Consider the following 21,593-nt stretch of genomic DNA (forward strand, 5'->3'; position numbering starts at 1 on the left):
AATAGAGCAAAAACAAGTTTTGTATGAAAAACTTAAATTCGCTGTATTTTTTAACTATGGTATCTGAAGCTGCATAAACTAATTACAGACATAGATATAACTTCTTCTTCTTCTTCTTCCTCAGCGAGTATGCGCCCACTGTTGGGCATACGCCTCTCCAAAATCTCAATATAACCAAAGATAGATATATTATATGGTATCTGAAGCTACATAAACCTATTACAGACCTAGATATACCTTATCCCATTGTAAGTACAAAGTTTCAGAGCAATCTAGCTAGTCGTTTTAAAATGAGAGCGTAACTACGTTTGTATGGAGAACCGAGCTTGCCGGGGACCCTTAAAATAATGCCTTCCTCAGGTTAGCCGGTAATGGACCCTAAATTTTTTTATTAGGAAACTTGCGACCGTTATTATAGTAACATGATACATGTGATTAACATGATCGTACTCGTGTAACTTGCGTTCTAAGAATAGTTTAGGTCATACAAGGACATGAGTAATTGCCCTGTGTAAATTTTTAACACGCACGTGAATAGGAACCATAATTGTGTAAGGTGTAGTGCAGAGAGCCGGCTTAGTAAGGGTGAGTTTTGTTTACACGCAAACTAATTACATATATTTAAAATAGGCATACACATAATTTATTGGTACATAAATATTACAGGTCACAACTTCTTCTTTATATTTAAGAGCTGTGCTCTTGTCGGTGTAGCAATCTTCAACTCGTCCACTCCTCTGCCAACTCCTTAACTTTCTGGTATAACACGACCTGAACCTTTTCTTTTATTTGGTTAAAATAATTTATCCTCGGTCTTCCTCTTCTTCTTTCCCTCTATTTTTCCTTCTTAAATTACAATTATTTAACATTTATTCTTTAACTATTATAAATTTTTGATTATTGCATTTCTTTATCACTACAGTATAGTATGAAATAAATAGTATCAATATAGTATGAAACAAAGTCGCTTACCGCTGTCTGTCTGTCCCTATGTATGCTTAGATCTTTAAAACTACGCAACGGATTTTGATGCGGCTTTCACCTATCAATAGAGTCATTCTTGAGGAATGTTTTAGTGTATAATTTGTGAAGGTTTTGCGTAACCCGTGCGAAGCCGGGGCGGGTCGCTAGTATTCAATATTTTTGTTGATGCTATTTTAGACGCCGCGCCGCCTACACAATCGTGCCCGATTTCAAAAATATTAAAATGTATGCTCCTTGCTTTGACAGACGGGGCGAATTATAATTTTACATGAATAATAATGTGCACTGGCACTCGTTTGCAGTCGCCATCAGATATATCGGAGCGGCCAAGGTATTCAAAATATCAGCACATGAACATTAACGCCTCGATAAAAGAGGCTTTGTTCATCTCATATGAACATTGATATTTTTAAACACTTTGGGCACTCTGGTATATGATAGTAACTGTATTAGCTTCCTAAGCCTCACGGTCCTTGCTACAGAACCTACTTATTCAGTTCTTCTTCTTCCTCGCGCTATCCCGGCATTTACTTCTGCTCATGGAAGCCTAGCTAGAATAGACGCAGACATTAGGTTTTACGCAAGCCTGCCATCTGACCTTCCAAACCAGAGGGGAAACGGCCTTATTGGGATTTTTAAATATCAAATGATATTTGTTACCTACATATGTTCGAAAAACTCATTGGTACGAGTCGGGGTTTGAACCAGCAACCTCCGGATTACTCTTACCGCTAGGCCACCAGTGCTTTTATACTTATTCAGTCCGATGAAATTTAATTTTTTTTTTTTATTCATACCAGCCAGTATGATGGCCCATCGTGTAGAGGAGCCATAAATGTTTACGCTTAATTACAAAGTATTGGACAAGAACAAAGTTGGTTAGCTTAAAATTTTGACAGCCTACCTATTTCGGCAGAGCGACATAAAGACTTCTATGGGACTTTACACGTGCTAAAGTTCTGACAGCTGCAATTTAAATATGGCGTGCGTGGAATGATGATGATGATGATGATTAATAAAATGATCCTATGTTTTTCCTCGGGCTTCAAACTATTTCCATCATTTAAATCGGTTCAGCGTTTTAAGCGTGAAGATTTAACAGACAGTGAGACATACAGACAGACAGATAGACAGATAGACAGACAGACAGTCAGACAGAGTTACTTTCGCATTTTAGTAGGGAAGTAGGCATGTTAGGCGTTCGACATCCGTCGAGGACTTTAGGTATTGATCTTTACCCGACCATGTATTCAACTTTTTAAATAATAGCAGTGGCTAACAAGTGTGAGGCCTGCTAGGCATTAAGTGGGCAACATAAGGTAAGATAAGATAAACTTTATTGGTAACATACAGGTACGCGTCAAATACAATTTTGTAGTGGGTAGTAACATAAATAAAGATACACGAGTATTTCGTACGAAATATAATAATATGCCTATAATAATAATACCAGCCACCCGGAGACCTATCTCTCATTCCATAGTATTTTAAATCTTTCTTTTTAGTAAGACTCCGCTGTCTGTCTGTCAGTCTGTCTGTCTGTCTGTCTGTCACCAGGCTGTATCTCATGAACCGTTGATAGCTAGACAGTTGAAATTTTCACAGATGATGTATTTCTGTTGCCGCTATAACAACAAAAAATAAAAACAGAATAAAATAAATATTTAAGTGGGGCTCCCATACAACAAACGTGATTTTTTTGCCGTTATTTTCGTAATGGTACGGAGTCCGACTCGCACTTGGCCGGTTTTTTTGAAAAATCAGAATTGCATCTTGGTAATTTTTTATTTTTGGGCGGCTAGACGATAATAGTAACATGTAATAAGGACACGAAGAAATGGAGGTGTCACTGTAGATCCTCCTCCTCGCGTCGTATTCCTTATTGCTCAGGGTCGTGATTCCCCTAATGGGAAAACCATTTCTCATTGATGATGCACCTCTATCTGTGTCTGTCCTTGGCGTCATGGAAAGCAAACATGTAGCTTAGTGTCGAGAGTTGAGCGGATTTGGTCGGACCATCTGGTTGGACTGCGACCTCTCGGTCTCTTTTCATCAACCTTCACCTACATTTTGTAGGTACACGAGGTGTTAAACAAACTTATATAAACTGTTAAGATTAATGTTTAGTAATAAGATTCTGTGCTAGATGTCGCTGTACTGGCCACAAACTGGTGCGTACAACGTATATCCCTTACCTAATCATTCGCTAGATGTCGCTGTTCCCACGACAAACTAGCTAACGGCCTGTTATCATAAAATGTACAGGGATTATTGATATTATTTTTGATGTCCCAATTTCTCGCTACATGTCGTTGTACCGGCTACAAACTAGCTAACGACATTCCGCTGTTAATTATATATTGATTATATGTAACAGGATAGATCTTATTTTTAAATAATGTTTTCGATTTGACAAATAAATTTGTTTTGAATGCGAACAACACGGAAGTTAAACACGAGGCTTTACTTATTTACTGTATTGTAATCTGATAAACACGTAGTATAAATAGTATAAAATCTTAGATATCTTCCTCAATTCTCTGTCCTCGTACCTCGTACCTATATAAATACCTTAAGCCAAAGACAGAGGCGTCTTCGATCATTTTTCATCAGCCAATCACTCGCTTGCAGAATACGCCTGCGTTTGATTGGTGATTTATGATGCCCGCTATGGGCTAAATTAAATTCGAGAGGGGATAAGATTTACAAATTAAATACTTAAGTGACTCGCCTTTTGCCTTTCGCTTCGGTTCGTGGTTTTTTGGTGGATAATTAAATTTTCACCACACCAGCTCTCTCAAGATTGTTCAAAAACTGATAAGAAAGTTGCATTTTATTCACATGTGTAATCAAATGCAAATGTTGAGTTATTTTCTTATGTTTGCTGGTAAAATTTCCTTTTAAATGATGATTTTTAATAATAAATATTTAATAACATTCATTTTGAATCGATTTGCTTTGATTTTGTTTGATATTTTACAATTAGTATTTTCCTTGTGTTGGTGTGGAGAAATTTTTTGTGTTTAATTCGGTGGCAAAATTTGTTTAACCCTCGTGCCTTGAAACCCTCGGGTATAAATATCAATATTAGCACAAGAGGTTAAACAACAACTTTGCCCCCTTGTAAAACAAATAACTATTATCTATGTAGCCTTTTTTGAAGTTGAAGGTTGACTGGACTATTTATTCTCTTTATCCAACTTGCACTTTGCTGATCAACCAGAGTTTGATTTAATTTATTTATTTACTCCCATCATGAATGCGCTACAAGTCTCAATTAGCTATGAATGGTTTGTCTTATGTATTTGTACGAAAGGGATAAAATATAAATTAACTAACTGAGGCTTGTAGCGCGTTTATGATTAAGGGGGTTAGACTTTATTAGACATTATAGTGACTTAATGCCGTAAGGGAGAATATCATACAAAACTAAACGAGGCTTTGTTTTTGAGGATAGAAAACCAGACAAGCAATTTATAAAAATAGTAATAAACATATGAATTAAGAAAAAAATATAAATTTACTTTTTAACTTTCGATACGAAGATTGACAGCGCTTATGGTCATGGGGTTACTGATATGAGGAACTATTCCCCTGAATATGAAGTGTTCCTCATATCGGTAACTCCCTAGATCTCCTATGGAATGTCATTATCAGAGCTAGGTCTCGAAAATAATCGGACCAACCTAAACTTATAACCTTCGATAAAGAAATATTTCTCTAAATCAGTTTATAAATTATGGAGTTTAGACATTCCTAATTATAGTAGTAAAACTTTAAGAATAACAGACAATATAATCGATACTTTGAAATCGGTTACCTTTATGTTTTGACATGTCTAGTTTAAACATACGAGTATCTCAATCACATTAAGATCACAGGATGTTGGAAATAGCAATCAACAGTTTGGTACATAACTTGTTACAACACCCAGACAACAAATAGGCAATTAACACGCCGAAAACGATCACTAATGGTGTTCCAATTAAGCAAACTATCTATTGCCGAAAAGACCTCCCATCCTTCAAAGCGTTAACGAATTGGATATTCAAACAGTGTTCCTTAAGTCATTTGTATCCTAGTGCGGAAATGTAAAGATTCCTTGTCCCTTGTCGCACCGTCGTCTGGAAGACAAATAGTCACTACACCAATTTTGCAATTCACAGTTCAACAAGACTAGAATGACAAGCGACATTTGGATTGTTAGGGGACATATTTAAGATTTGTTTGCTGAACATTATGTGGGCGTATAGAAAAGACGTATGTATTTACCTGGGGAAAGTAATGGATTTTTTGCATGAAGATCGCATCGATTATAAAATACTACAAGCGATAACCTGTCGATTATCGACAAATGTATATAATTAGATTGTACCCGTTTAATAATTAAATCTATACGCATTCTATAACTGTGTTCCGTCCGGCGTTTATAAGTATTTATGATTGATGATGAACAAATGAATGATGAATAACCCGTTAAATGCGAAATATACCTTCATTTTTAATGACTTAAATGCTACTCGTCTGCTTAGCGCTTTCGCGGTAGCATCCTTGGAGCCCGACGGCATTTCCTTGATTGAAGAGCAACTGGTAAATATATGTATTAGCCTAATTTAGTGTCCCACTGCTGCACTAAGACCACGAGGCCTTCCTCCACTCGACCCTGTTGCTTGTATTTTCCCAATAATTCGGGTAGAATGCTTTCAAGACGTCCCGCCATCTCCTTCTTGATCTGCCTGTAATCCATTTGGCATAAATAATATTTTGCGCATAAATCTAAGAAACTCATTTGTAACGAGCCGGAGTTGACCCCATTTTCTCATCTTAAATATATTAAAAACGGGTCACTCACGTATTTTAAGTCCAAGAACGCTCGACATGTTTGACTCCGTACCGAGAGTGTCGTCAGGAGCTTGCGTTGGTGGATCGGCGCAGACTGCGAGCCGCAGCCCTCCGCGCCCGATGACGGCGCGGGCGCCGGTGGCGGCAGCGGAGGCGAGAAACTCCTCGTTTACGGCATTATTGTCAAATAATGGGTTGCACACAACACTAACTACGTCATTCGCTAATGGCTCGTCCACACTGTCCAGTGTCCACCGACGTAGCAACCAAAACTGCAGTTTTCCAGCTCGGAGGCACTGATAAACCCCAATCACGGTTAAAATTCGGATGACGACTAATTTCGAGAGCCTCCCGTACTTTTCGATGAGTCACAAACTTTTCTTTCGCCGGCACGGTTACCTTATCAAAACGTATATAGTGAGTCGAATCGGTGTACATACGTGAGTGATCCGTTTTTGCCATTTTCTCATCACTTAAAAACGTAATTAATGAAACTTTCATACGTACCCGTTAAGGCGCTCTTGTAATAATCCTTTTATACAAACGGATTCGTCTGTAGCAACGTCGAAGCTATTTGTCTACAAATTGAACATTCCGCTGACGAAAAACAATTAGGAGAACTCGTAAATTCGCTAATTCATGCTGAATTAAGTGAAGACAGGATCGATTAGAAACATCAGGGCTCGGGTTTACGTCGGTTTTGCGCGTTAACGGCTTTTTAATTGGCAAATAGCGTTTAGTTTGATTTACCAATGGAATTTTATCCCAAATGATTACTTCCCAAACTTTTTTCCCATAGTTAAATTTGCGTTAGGCGACACAAGTGGCATACCAGTATTCCGCATACTTTTATTATATACCTACATCATACAATCTTTTGCTCATGATTTTCATCATACTAACTTAATACATACTCGGTGTTTTTTTAAACTCTGTTAACTTCAAGGTATGGCTATGTACATTTAAGGAAACTGAATGGCATTGTTAATTTTTTTCTTTCTTTTTTCGTAAAAAGTAATTAATAGCGTTGTTGTAACGGACATTGTTATAATATAAGTCCACTAAACAATTGAAAACTAAGACATATCAATGACATTCTGAATATCGATCGTCCGAGATAGTACTTGCGTTCAGTAGCAATTATGTATAAACTCATACTAAACACTAATCAAAATGTAAACAGGCCCTAAGTGTAAGGCCTGAGTGGGCGCTCAAAGCGGAGCGTTCGGCGGGGCGTGCAGCGTGGCGTCGGGCTCACAAGTGATTTGAGCAGCGTGCACTAAGGCTGTCGTCAAGCTCACTATACTTATAAACCTATTGAATGAGCTGATGCCTTTACTGATACTGGAAAGCGATATGTAAACATACTACATACCTATACGAGGCCTGGACGTTATTTAGTGAGATGATAACTGATTGCTGGTGTCCTACTTTATTACCTACATAAGTATAACATGAGTTTCACCTGATTATCCATCTGGTTACTTAAGCTTCATAGTCGCCTCCATCCTCCCCTTATAGCGACCCCATTCCGCACACTAAGTTTACTTTAAGTTCATATGATGAGTGGTTACACTTTCGTGTAACTACAATGTGTTCTATTATTCTGAATTACTAATATCTTCGGACGAAACCCTTCTTGAAGTTCTTGAATAGGTCCAAAAGCAAATATCACTCTTTTCGTAGATTTGTTCGCACACAACCCCCTTTTCCTGCTGTCGTTCGGGCGTATACCCTCTTGTCTTACCCTCAAAAATCACCACAACCTAGAAGCGGTTATTTAACTTAAACGTGATATCGAGCGCCATCTACTCCATGACGCTGGCAACTATTAAACGATTCGCGATATTCGCGACAAAGGCCGCTCCTATACGTTTGCACTTGTTTAACATGAGCAACTTTTAGTAACCCCGAAATCCCGAAAAAAGAATTGGCTGTTTCATACATTTTGGCTGGGCCATTTTCTATGGGAGGGTAAAATTTTTTTTCGCGATTTCGTGGTTGGTCCCATATTAAAAGCTGCTCAGTATAATCCTAAAACCTTCCTGGCAACGGAAATGCACTTATTTTTTAGCCATCCTGTATATAAGTTATAAACTGAAATAGATGTCATATAGATAGAATACTGAATAGATGTAGTCGAGAAATTGGGACCGATTCCGCCGTGGCGGGGTGGCCTAGGGGTTCAAGGCGTTAGCCCGGATTACTAAAGACGTCGGTTCGAATCCGAATTTTTACAATCATCAAAAAATCTAAACGATGGCATGAAGAGGACACTTAGATAACATGTTTAGGCAGCTTATTAATCTTTTGTTTCTTTAAATCGTTCCAAGGAGTCAGTGAAATAGTCTCAAATGAAGCTCGATAGGCTTGTCAGAGATGAGTTTGCTAGACGATATTGAAAGCATCATAAAGGCCCTAAAAAAAAAAACCTTATATCAGATATGGGCAATATGGCTTAAAAATACCCTCAGATCAAACCCCTAGAACATAGTAATACAAAATAATACACATATCAACAGTTATACCAGGTTATATCTGTCTTTATACTAAACGATACAGTCTTTTAGGTTGCAACATTGCAAGTTAATACTATTTAAACGAAAGAGTGCGGAACTAAAATACTCCAAACAAAATTCACTGACATGTCTTAGAAGTGGGATGACGAGATAACGTGATGGATGATTAGGCGCCAGCTTAAATATTGACGCAGTATTAACATAATGATGAATCGCTGAGCATCAATCATGTTTGACGAAGTTAAGATCGAGATGTTTACCCTACTAGATAATTATATGGAGATGATGATGCGCGGCGGATCTCACACCATTTTGGTAATGAAACGTTTCTGGTTCATAAAAATATTGAGTCGCGTAAGATGTTTTAATGGTAAAAAATGTAGATGTGTAGAATGTGTGGTGATTATTTAATGATTTCATATACGAATATCGTCGTAAAACGAAATGGACGTGTAATTTTATCTAGTAATCAGAAATAAACAGAATTAATTTTTATTGTAAGTACTTAAAAAGTTACATTCACCTCACAGAAGACCGAAACCATTTATGTTACCTGGAGGTGGTGTGCCTGATGGTACGTAACGTCCATTCAGAGCTCCTGAGGATGTACTGACTTCCTGCTTAGCTATTAGCTAGCGGCGAAGAACTTAAATGTGTTACATATAGGTATATTCACTCATATCTATTGAGCTCTTCCAAATTTACCCATCAGCCCGATGGGTAAATTTTGGCTATAACATTGTATAACTTAATAATGATGGGAGTACGGCACATTGAATAACCTTCCAATTATCGCATTGAAACTGTGGTCATAAGAAAGAAAGCTATCACAAACGTGTATACAAAAAATCACCCTTTTTCCTAAGCCATAAGGCGATGTTTTTTTAGCCCGGAGCATATGTCCCTAGATATTTTCGCACGGACATCGAGGGACCCTACTTACTACGCTGGAGGGTCCCGATATGGTTTATTCATCATGCGGGCGGAGATTCTTCTTCGGTAAATGTCAATATGGTAATGCGAAATCGCTTGTATTTAAAAATGGCGTCGAGGTTAGAGTATTTTTCACTCATGATCGTAAAATTCGTTTATGTTTATATAGTAGGTATAGGCTGCGTAAATACAATTTTATTTTAGTTCTGTTGCCTTAAAAATAGAGCGCATAGCCACAACCTCTCATAATGCTCCCTTTCCTAATAGTTGACTACTTATGTGACTATCGGCAACGATATAAACAGTAAAATATTAGGTGGCCGATATTAGTGCCTAGAAGGAGTTATTAGGGCATAAGGTACTACCTAAAATAATAGCTAGGTATGAATAAGAATTAAAAATGTTAAAGCTTTCTTCGGTGGGAACAGAACATTCTTTAATCACTTGTATTGGAGTTTCAGTGGCTGTATAAGGTCTTATAATACAGCTAAAGTATTTTGAACTGACGTTCTTTTTGCGTGTCCTGTCACTATCAACACTGGCTTAATGCAATTTTTCCATGCCCAACAGCTTTTGCGTTTTTAGGGTTCCGTACCCAAAGGGTAAAAACGGGACCCTATTACTAAGACTCCGCTGTCCGTCTGTCTGTCACCAGGCTGTATCTCATGAACCGCGATAGCTAGATAGTTGAAATTTTCATAGATGATGTATGTATTTCTGTTGCCGCTATAACAACAAATACTAAAAACAGAATAAAATAAATATTTAAGTGAGGCTCCCATACAACAAACGTGATTTTTTTGCCGTTTTTTGCGTAATGGTACGGAACCCTTCGTGCGCTAGTTCGACTCGTACTTGGCCGGTTTTTTAAAATATGCTTCATGTTAACTTCCCATTGCTTATTTAGATTAATACATTTAAAACTTGAACTGTCGCCTGCGGTTTTTCCGGACCGTCACGACCTTCAAACTTTCAAGAAAAAAGCGTACTTTCATCTTAAAGGCCGGCAGCGCACTTACAACCCCACTGGTGTCGCGGGTGTCCATGGGCGACGGTAATCGCTTACCATCAGGCGATTCGTCTGCTCATTTGCCTCCTATATCTTAAAAAAGAACTTGTATTATAACAAAATAGCATTACACAACATTGAGAACAAATAAAATTATTTTCTTAAATATTTTGATTTGTTTTTTAAGTAGTCACACTACTATATATAAAATATAAACTGAAATGGATAAAAAAAATGGATATTATATATTTAATAAAATAATTTGATTTTTTCCCAAACTTGTGTATAGATGGCAGCACCAGTCTCTCTTAGCTATATCGTAATTCCGTAAGGAATTCGTATAGGTGCAAGCGCGTACTGCTCGAGCTTAGAGTTGGTCAAAGAGCGCCTAGTTTTAGTAAGATCATAAGATGGCATATTATAGTCGAGAAATTGGGACGGGTTCCGCCGTGGCGGCGTGGCCTAGGGATTCAAGGCGCTAGCCCGGATTGCTAAAGAATAAAAATAATAATAAGAATAAGAAAACATTGATTGCCACACAACAAAAGAGAAATTACAGGAATATATTCACAAATAACAAAGACGCTGGTTGAATCCGGCCTTCACCACTGGAGGCCTGGTGCATGCTTAACCGTCTGAGAACAGGTATCGGCTACTGTGCGTACCTCCGAAAAAATTGGGGATGGAGTGATCAGGAGTGCTGCGAATGCGGATGCCCAAAGCAAACTGTTCGGCATATCGTCTTGGAGTGCCCACTGACAAAGTACGTTGGCCCAGTGGAAGATTTTAAAACCGTAACGAGTGCAGCCATCACCTACATATATGGACAATTGTAGATTTAGATTATAAGCTAGCTAATAAATGAACAGTGTAAAATATAATTGCCATACGATAAATAAATAATAATAACCACTGGAGGGCTTCGTCACGTTTTCTTTAATATATGACATCTTTTTCAGTTTATGAAATAACATTAATTCTTCAAATTAGCCTGAGGGCTAGCTATGATATTAGTAATTGTACCTAATCTGTATTCTTTTTACCAAAATTTCCGTGGCCTGAGTAGGTACTGAGGTCACTGAAATTACACAACTAATAGGCCAATTCGAGTTTTAGTTATGTGATCTGTTTCCGATATGATACTGGTCTGTCAGTGTCAAAAGTGACGTTTTTGGTTGAAGAATTGTCACTTTGGACACTGACAGATCAGTATCATATTGGAATTAGATCGAATAACTAAAACTCGAATTGGCTCGATTGTGATCTTATAAAGTTAAATCTATAAGAATGCGTAAGCAAAACATTCACTTACGCAGCTTCATTCAAGCGTTCGCTGAGCGTTTTTTTCCGTAAGCGTTTCAAAAACACTTTCTCGTGCAAAAACGGAATAACAGTTTCTTGCTAGAACGAGAAACTGTTTTTGTAAAAACATTGGTAAGAATGCAACATAAATCGATCAGAGGATCGGAAGTAAGAGTACTTCCACTTGACGAAACTGTGGAAACCAATAATTAAAAATATCAGTTTCGTTTCGTTTCACGAATAACTCGAACCGACCCATCTCTACTACCCGGTGATGGTAATAACTCCCCTGTTTAGAGCAAGACCATTTTCCTTCTGCTTTGTGGCATTGACGTGTGTCGTGTTGATATTGACGGCAGTGATCCTCCTATTCTCGCTGACAGTAAGTCTACGTGAGACTAAACAAAGCTGCATTGAGTATCGATAGAAACTTGATAGTGCCGGCTTAGCCGTTCAGGTGATATCAGACGATCCATTTCGTGTTCATTTTCGTGTTTCATTTTGCATATTTCACTCAAAGTGACACGTCTGAACACAAAGTGAACCAAATCAAGAATTATTAATGAAACGGTCCAACAATGTTTCACATTTTCATTCTTCATTCACTCGCACTCCAAATTATAAAAAAAATTTAGCCTGAACACAGTGATAACATTTACTCGGATTCTACAAGTTAAAAATTAGTAGTAGTAGTAAATTGTATTTTATCTATTTTTGCCAGCTATGCATCCGACTTAGGTATAATAAGGCATGAAATGAATTTCTTTTTGGTCGCACCAACCTACTGCGGCTGATACTTTCAATGTTTCTTTTTTGATTAAATGAACACAAACTAAACATAACCCAAGATACACAACTTCATTTGCTGCCATATGAAAGAAATTAACAAGTGAACATTCATTTCTGTTTCATTCCTGGTAAACCGTGTAAACTGAAATGAAAGAGAAATGAAACATTCACTCAAGTGAACGTTCATTCGAGTGAACAGTCTAATATCAGTATCACCCATAGAGGTACAATAATACGCAAAATGACAACCAAAAACTAACACGTTTAAAATGTTCTAGTCTTGATAATTATATATTTCAATCGTTTTGAGAACATCTGACATTTGATTGTATCCTAAACATACCTACAATTAAATTCATTTTTAAGTATGTAGGTCATAATGTTGACTTTCATATATTAATGAATTTTAAGGGGAAATTGTTGCTTTTTCAGCATGCCATTTGTTTAATACAAAACATATAGAGTGTAAGCTTAGCTTAAGTATTTTTTTTATATAGCAACATTTTTGCAGTTGCCTTTTAATTTGTATGTGGCAACTCGCTCTCTTCTGCTCCCGATCCGAACTCAACGACACGTACCGCGATCACTGTAAATTATTAAATGGAATAAAGTTCATTTAAACTTGAAAAAGCGCTTTTGTATTCTCCATGCGCAAGTGGTCCTTCGAGGGAAAAAGTAAAATCAGTGTTCGACGTTTTCGTCAAAGTAGTGTTCGCGGCAAGTGCGTGTGCGAGCTGCCTGGCCGTCTATATCGGCTGGGATTTCGTCGTGGTCGTGCCTAGGCTAGCGCTGCTGGCCTGGAACTTCGTTCTATCCATAATAGAACGAAAATCAGACACGGATTGGAGAAAAGAGCATCATCAAAAACCGCAAGTAACTCGGTATAAGTCGAATTTTTCGACCACCGACATTCCTCACTTTTAATATGGAGTGAAGTTTGTGCAACCCGCAGCCATCTTGCGGAACTTCGCATTGGTTTTTGACTTTGACAGTTTGTGTCATCTGTCACGTTTGACATTGACGTACAATAAATATCAAAACAAAGTGCTATCAGCGTCGTTGTGCCTTCCTTTAAAAGTGTTTGTGCATTCGTTCGTCATAAATAAAAATTAAAATGGCTACCGAAACGGAAAACCTAAAAAAATTACGCGTTATACGCTCGCAGTGTAAAGGAACGATTACGAGAATCGACAATTTTGTCAAGGATCCCGTATGTTTGGCAGCCGCCAGCGCCGATATATTAGAGGCGCGAAAAGAGAAGCTCATTTCCACCTTAAAAGATTACGAAAAGGTGCAAATGGACATACTAAGCATTGATGAAGGCGATGGTGAACAGGTGGGAGAAATTGAAGACAAATACTATTCTATATTAGCAAAAATTAACAGCTCTCTTAAAATGTTAAACACAAAAGTGACTTCGGATTGCCACAACGCATCCACATGTAAGTTGCCCACAATAGAAATTCCCTTTTACGATGGAAAGGATTTCACTAAGTTTAAACCCTTTTTCGACTTATTTACTGCTGTTATCGATCAGAATAACTCGCTGTCTGATGTGCAAAAGCTTTTTTATTTGAGAAAGTACCTACGAGAGGATGCGTTGGCGGTTATTCTGAACTTGCCATTGGTGAACGAGTCATATAAACAAGCAATACAATTATTAAAAAAGAGATTTGACAACAAGGCTAGATTAGTTGCAAACCATATAGGTATATTGTTAGATATTTCGAATATACAAAAGGGCACAGCGGCTTCCATACGAACATTTGTTTCACAAATAAATCAACAGATGCATGCATTAAAAAATTTAGATGAACCCGTCGATAAATGGGACATGCTTTTAATATCAATTTTGACTAGAAAGTTAGATCAATTCACACACCGGGCATATCAATTAGACCGGGACTCTGACACCATGCCTACTATGGCTGGTTTCATTGAATATTTAGAAAAGCGTGCTATAGCGCTCGAAGATAGTCATCCAAATAAACATAGTACCTACTATGATGGTGCTACCAAACATGTTTATAATAAAAGTACTTGCTATGAAGGTACTCACAAATCAATACCTAAGGTTACAAATGTGGTATCGAAGTCGTTGCCGCCCTGTAGGTACTGTGATAACAAAGACCATCAGATATATAATTGTCCCATATTTAAAATGTTACCTATTGCTCAGAGGCAATCTTATGTAACTGAAAAACACATGTGTAATGTATGCCTCAATAACCATGATGGTAAATGTAAATTTACTTTTAAATGTAAAATGTGTAAACAGGGCCACAACACATTGCTGCATCAGGAGCGCAATGTGAATGTGGAGAAGCCCAGAATAAATAATGATGACAGTCAGCAGCCACTATCATCTGATGCTGGTGAGTTTGAAATTGCTGTTAATACTATTTTAAATTGTGTGTCCGATAGTGGTGTTTTGCTTCCAACCATAAAGGTAAAATTAGCAACCAAAAATAATGAAGAGGTGGTATGCAAGGCATTGCTGGACACTGCGTCTCAAGGCAGTTTTATTAGATCAGATTTGGTAAGCAGGCTTGGCCTAAAACCTATGATTGAGCCAAATAATATTATTGGGTTCCGTAAACAACTATGTAAAGTAAATGAGTATGTAACTTTAACTCTTCAATCTTGTAAGAATAATGTTAAAATAATATTGAAATGTCATATTAGTGATGAAATTACTTCCAAACTGCCTCAAAGATCATTAGATGTATCTAAATATCATATTCCACAAAATATAACTTTAGCTGATGACACATTTTACATAAGAAATGATATTCCTCTGTTGCTTGCAGCCAACATCTATTTTGCTATATTGTTGCAGGGCTGCATAAAAACTGAAAATGGACCGGTATTCCAGAATACCATGTTAGGATATATTGTCGGAGGAAGTATCCCCGAGGAAGGTACTACATGTAATATTGTAACAAATTTAGTTAATAATATATCTGATGGTGAAAAATTGGAAAATGTAATGGAGCAATTCTGGCTCTCTGAAAAACTTCCTGAAATGGAAAAATCTACAAATGATGAATTTATACAAGCTGAAAAAATATTTCAGGACTCTGTATCACATAAAGACAATAGATTTTATGTTGATATGCCATTAGCTTTCCCTATGGAAGAGTTAGACCTTGGTGACTCATTTTCTGTTGCCTATAATAGATTCATAATGTTAGAAAAAAGGTTACAAAAAGATCCTTTGCTATTTGAACAATATAAAAAATTTATTGACCTATATCTGGAATTAGGACATGCAAAGATAGTTGATATTGAGGGTTATGATTTAAATGGTCCTGTGTTTTTTCTAGGACACCACTGTATTTTTAATCCATCGAGTCGAACCTCACATCATCGTGTGGTCTTCGATGGATCGATGAAATCTAGAAATGGGACATCGCTGAATCAAGTCATGCTGAACGGACCTGTTGTACAGAGTGAGCTCTTTGATATTCTTATTTTGTTCAGGACTTATCCATTTATTTTAACTTGTGACATTCAAAAGATGTTTCGCAATGTTTTTATAAATGAACATCAACGCGGACTTCAAAACATTTTATGGCGCGAGTCGCCCAAAGACCCTATCAACTGCTTGCAGCTTCAAACTGTTACATACGGTTTAAAATCGAGCACATTTTTAGCTACAAGAGCTCTAAATGAGCTAGCAAATATGCATAAGGATCAGTTTCCTTTGGCCGCTCAGGCTATTTATAAAAATACATTTGTTGATGATGTGCTTACTGGTGCTGATGATGTAGGGACGCTTCAGGAGCTGAAAAAGCAAATTGTAGAGCTTCTGAAATTAGGTAGTTTCTCGTTACATAAATGGTGCTCGAACCATGCTCCAGTCTTGAGCGATATTCCAGTTGAGCACAGACAAATTGATAGTGTAGAAATAGGTCAAAATGACACCGTGAAGACTTTAGGTCTTACACTCGAGGTAAATTCAGACAAATTGACTTTCTCTTGCCCTGCAATCGATGAGGCAAACATAATGAACACAAAAAGAAAAATTCTCAGCTTTATAGGGAAAATGTTTGACCCACTTGGTTTAATTGGCCCGGTAATCGTGGTGGCCAAACTATTCATGCAAGAACTCCATAGCTCTATGCATAAAGATTGGGACTCAATAATCCCGAATGAAAAATTCCTATACTGGTCAAAGTTTTTGGAAAATTTAAGGCAAATGGGTCAAATTAAAATAGAAAGATGTGTAAACTATAAATTAGTATCACATGTAGAGCTAGTAGGGTATGCCGATGCATCTATTAAGGCTTTCGGGAGCTGTCTCTACCTAAGAGTTTTTATGACTGATGGCTCGATTCAAGTGAACTTAATATGTTCCAAAAGCCGTGTGTCCCCACTTTCTAAATCTCACACTATTCCTCAATTGGAGCTTTCTGCTGCTCTACTTTTAGCGCAATTGGCAAGTAGAGTCAGTAAGATTTTAAATGATAGAGTTCCTCATAAAATATTTCTCTATAGTGATTCCCAAATTGTTTTGTGGTGGATCAAGACTGAGGCAGCAAAAAGTACTGTATATGTAAAAAATAGAGTCAAACAAATTGTAGAGCTTACTAAAAACTCACAATGGCTGTATGTTAGGTCAAAAGATAATCCTGCTGACTTATTATCAAGGGGAGTTGAACCGCATAAGCTGCAGGAGTGTGATCTATGGTGGCATGGTTCGCCTAGTCTTTGTGATGTAAATTATACACATACAAATTTAGAAGAGTTTAATCATGACGATATCATGACACGCATAGACTCGCATAGTGCTTCATTGGATGCGTCTTCTGACGATGTAGAGGGAATTTTGTGCCATACCGCAAATTTAGAGCCTCTAGATTTATTAAGAAAATATTCCAACATAAATAAACTTCAAAAAGTGGTTGGTCTTATTTACAGATTTTATAATAACTGCTTGAACAAAGACAACAAAATAACAAGCAGAAACTTAACTGCAAAGGAATTGCGTGACTCTATGACGAAAATTTTACGTTGTACACAGGCAGAGCATTTTGATAAAGAATTAGTCCTGCTCTCAAAAAATAAGCCTGTGACAATTAGTGATCAATTAGCATTCCTAGATAAAAACGGAGTAATTAGGGCCGTGGGGAGGCTGCAAAATGCAGAGAACCTGTCTTATGACAAGCGGCATCCATCTATACTTCCAAAAAACTCCTTTATTACCGATCTTATTATAGAACGAGAGCACTTAAGACTTATGCATGCAGGCGCTAGGCTAGTATTAGGCTCTCTATCTCAGAGACACCATCTTGTAAATGGTATACGAGAGGTAAAAAAGGTGGTGCATAAATGTATAAAATGTATACGTATGAAGGCTGAAGCAGCAAAGCAGTTGATGGGAGACCTCCCTAAAGAAAGAATCACTCAGAGCAGACCCTTTCAGCATGTAGGAATTGATTTCTGCGGTCCGTTTAACGTGAAGGTCTCTCGCATTAGAAAACCTATTATTACTAAAGGCTATATCGCACTTTTTGTTTGCTTTGCTGTAAAAGCGATACACTTAGAACTTGTTTCTGATCTCACGACTGAAACTTTCTTAGCATGTCTTAAACGATTTATATCTCGGCGTGGCATGCCCACAAATATATTTTGTGATAATGCAAAAACCTTTAAGGGTGCTTGTAATACATTAAATGGCTTGTATGACCTATTCTCCTCCAAAGATTGTAGAGACTCTGTCAACAGATTTTGCTCAGACAAATATATAACATTTAATTGGATACCGAGTTACTCTCCAACATTTGGAGGAATTTGGGAAAGTGGTGTCAAAAGTGTAAAACACCACTTCAAAAGAATAGTAGGCAATCTATGTTTGACCTATGAGCAATTTAATACTGTAATCATAGATATTGAAGGAATTTTGAACAGTAGACCTATACTTGCTGCTATTTCTAATGATTGTGATTATATAACCCCTGGACACTTCATTTGTGGCGCAGCCTTAACAAGTTATCCAGAAATTGATCTCACTGAAACTCCAGTAAATCGGGTTTCATTTTGGAAAATGTGCACTAAGCTTAAGCAAGACTTCTGGAAAACTTGGTCTCAAAGTTATTTGACCCAACTTCAGAGCCGCCCCAAATGGAAATACCAACAAACTAATTTAAAGGAAGGTGATTTGGTAATAGTAAAGGATATGAACACCTCTCCATTAAATTGGCCAATGGCTCGAATAGTAAAAACGTTCCCTGGTAGGGACGGATTAGTAAGGGTAGCTGATGTTAAAATTAATAATAAGATATTTCGTAGAGCCATAACTAAGTTATGTCCTTTACCCGTAATGTAGTTTTAAGAACTTGTCCTATGTAGATTCCTAATGGCGGGTCCAATATTTACCTGTATGTAATATTGCCTGGCCCTAACTATGTTTAATACAAAACATATAGAGTGTAAGCTTAGCTTAAGTATTTTTTTTATATAGCAACATTTTTGCAGTTGCCTTTTAATTTGTATGTGGCAACTCGCTCTCTTCTGCTCCCGATCCGAACTCAACGACACGTACCGCGATCACTGTAAATTATTAAATGGAATAAAGTTCATTTAAACTTGAAAAAGCGCTTTTGTATTCTCCACCATTATAAATAAGGAAATCCTTTTTAGTCGAATTCCGACCATATGACAATCAATAAGAAAACACGGCAGGTGGCGCGCGTCGCACCGAAACAACCCATTTTCTGATTTTTCTGTACAACTGTCTCAAACTTTAGTTCTTTACATTCCGTATAGTCTAAATATAATAAGACATTTTTACCCTAACCTATTTTTCTTAAATTTCTAGACTGTTTATTAGATAGAGGTAAACAGCGCTATAACAATACTCGTAATGAGGCACGCGGAGTTGTACGGTGTTTAAATTAACGCTCTTTATTTATTTACTTCTCCATCGTATTACGAATCACTAAATTCGTTTAGTTTAGTTTTCAACACTAAAGAACATTTAATAAATGTTTTACATATAATATAACTATAATAATAGATCTATCGTGTTGACGATAATGCCGATCGGCGACCCTTTTAGACCGTCGAAATGAGTAAAACGGGGAAATGGACGACAACAAATAGGTTAGTTTGCGTTGTCCCTATCACCCCGGTTGACCTTAATTACCCTCGCAACGTGACAAGATATGTCACGTTTCGCAATAAAAAATCAAAGCCCGGCCATTTTTCACCTTCAAATCATATAGATTGCCATCACGTAACCGATGATGTTACGTGAGGTGTTTTTGAAAAACGTCTAACGGTGTCGGCGGTCACCTATAAAAATATTATAGCTGAAAATACTAACGGCTATATAAATACGTGCAGGTGTAGTTAAAAGTGAAAGTAAAACAATGGCTAAATTAGTTTTATGAAGATAAAAACTGCTTACAAAGATTTTACATCTAGCCGAGAATAGAACCAGATAAAATGAAATGTGTAAAAATATTTATAACTACGGCAGATGTATATTTATTCAAAATAATCTTCCGTTTAACAATTATGTCCCACCAAAAACATTTTCATGTAAAATTTTCCCAAGACGAGACCATAAGGCTCGCACTGTCAAAAAGTTATCAGATCTCATGTAGAGCCTATCTTTTAACTCTGAACAAAAGGAAAAGTTTCGTCTATTAATTCCTTTTGTCTCTAAAATTGCCCAAGTTGTTTCTAAGAAAATAAATCAAACAATCTCATATCGTTTCTTAATGGTTTATGTTAAGTCGAATTTAATAAAATCCTTACTTAAAAAAACCTTTCATTATCTGTATTTATGAATATTAAAAAAAAAACAAATTTGTATATGAAAAGATAGCAAAGGCTGGTATTAATTTTGAAAAATATTGAAATTGTTTGCCTTTTTATTTATAGCATTTTTAGAGTTCCGTACCCAAAGGATAAAAACGGGACCCTATTACTAAGTCTCCGGTGTCTGTCTGTCTGTCCGTTTGTCACCAGGCTGTATCTCATGAACCGTGATAGCTAGTTGAAAATTTTACAGATGATGTATTTCTGTTGCCGCTATAGCAACAAATGGTAAAAACAAAATTAAATAAATATTTAAGTGATTTTTTTGCCGTTTTTTTGCGTAATGGTACGGAACCCTTCGTGCGCGAGTCCGACTCGCACTTGGCAGGTTTTTTTTTCATGATACTAAGTTCGCTCTAAGCACTATCAAGCTGTTAGGAAAATTGATGGTCCGGCCCGACGATCTAGCCAAGCTTGCAAGAAACCGCCTGATAAGGGTAGCGACGTCCAGCCGTTGTCTGTCTTCTGATAAGGCCGTGATGATGGTTCGACACGTATTATATTACGCCACAACTGTACAGTAATTTTTAACTTACCTACTCAAAAAGTAACAATTTCTGAATTAGCCATAATTGTTTTTTTAGGGTTCCGTAACTCAAAAGGAAAAAAACGGAACCCTTGTAGGATCACTTTACTCGTTCATCTAGAGCTATGAAATTTGCCAAGTAATATCTGCTTACACTACAAGTAAAAAAATAAGTTAAATTTGTACGGAACGCTCGGTGGGCGAGTCCTACCTACCTACCTAATTGCCATTTGCATTTACATAGGTATGCCTAATAACTTTTTTACCAACAAAGACGCCAGGGTAGCCACAGTGCAATGGGTAGCTTTAGTGCAGTGCAAAACCTGTTTTAGCTTGAACTGAATCTAAGTAGCTTTTACAGCAGTTTTGCATTAATAACTTTTCGGATAAACTCCATAGCACTTCAAATTTTTTGGCCAAAATTAAGAAATATCTGTCTGTTGTCGTTTCCGACGTACGAGTATTTTAGTAGTAGGTAGTAGTAAAACACTTTATTCCATAAAACAAGTAAATAACACTGTACAAAGGCATACTTATCCTTAAGGGATGTTTTTCAGCTAATCTTAGTTGCTTTTTTGCTTATTTAACGGGTATTTTATACTTTCTTTAGTATATTAATTAATAATAGCAGATTGGGCTTCAGAACTGGTAAGGAAGAATTGGGTTTCACTAGTAGGCCGTTTGATTATTAAGGCAGTTTGCGTAAAACTTTAAAATTATGCAATAAACACTGAATTAATTAGCTAACTATTAATGAAAACCAAAGTATTATGAAACTTAAAACTTATCCTCGCGGGTTGGGGCCCAGCAGGGAGATCCTTTGGGTCCATTAATATTTTGCTTGGCCATGCAAAAGGTT

The 21,593-nt window shown here is 37.1% G+C and overlaps 2 protein-coding genes across 4 annotated transcripts in view; both read left to right on the top strand.

Annotated features, from left to right (window-relative positions):
* Positions 1-21,593, top strand: part of LOC134747112 (uncharacterized) — a 327,747-nt gene that overhangs the window by 24,536 nt on the left and 281,618 nt on the right. The window lies entirely within an intron of this gene.
* LOC134747083 (uncharacterized) lies at positions 13,139-18,934 on the top strand. 3 transcript variants are annotated; one of them, XM_063681648.1, is made up of 3 exons: positions 13,139-13,820; positions 14,657-14,753; positions 15,218-18,934. In XM_063681648.1, the coding sequence occupies exons 2-3, from the start codon at positions 14,718-14,720 to the stop codon at positions 18,707-18,709; spliced, it is 3,528 nt and encodes a 1,175-aa protein (XP_063537718.1). In that variant the 5' UTR covers positions 13,139-13,820; positions 14,657-14,717; the 3' UTR covers positions 18,710-18,934. The 3 variants fall into 3 exon arrangements, with proteins under 3 accessions (XP_063537718.1, XP_063537720.1, XP_063537719.1); XM_063681650.1 differs by having other exon boundaries at positions 13,139-13,714; XM_063681649.1 differs by having other exon boundaries at positions 13,139-14,753; positions 15,218-18,933.

The sequence above is a fragment of the Cydia strobilella genome, chromosome 14 (assembly GCF_947568885.1).
Source record: "Cydia strobilella chromosome 14, ilCydStro3.1, whole genome shotgun sequence".
NCBI classification, from domain to species: Eukaryota; Metazoa; Arthropoda; class Insecta; order Lepidoptera; family Tortricidae; genus Cydia; species Cydia strobilella.

Bases quoted from the DNA above. Each gene is read 5' to 3' on its own strand.
- LOC134747083 (XM_063681648.1), top strand. From the start codon at position 14,718: ATGATGACAGTCAGCAGCCACTATCATCTGATGCTG. The intron at 14,754-15,217 runs GTGAGTTTGAAA...ATATTGTTGCAG, and splicing joins GCCACTATCATCTGATGCTG to GGCTGCATAAAAACTGAAAA.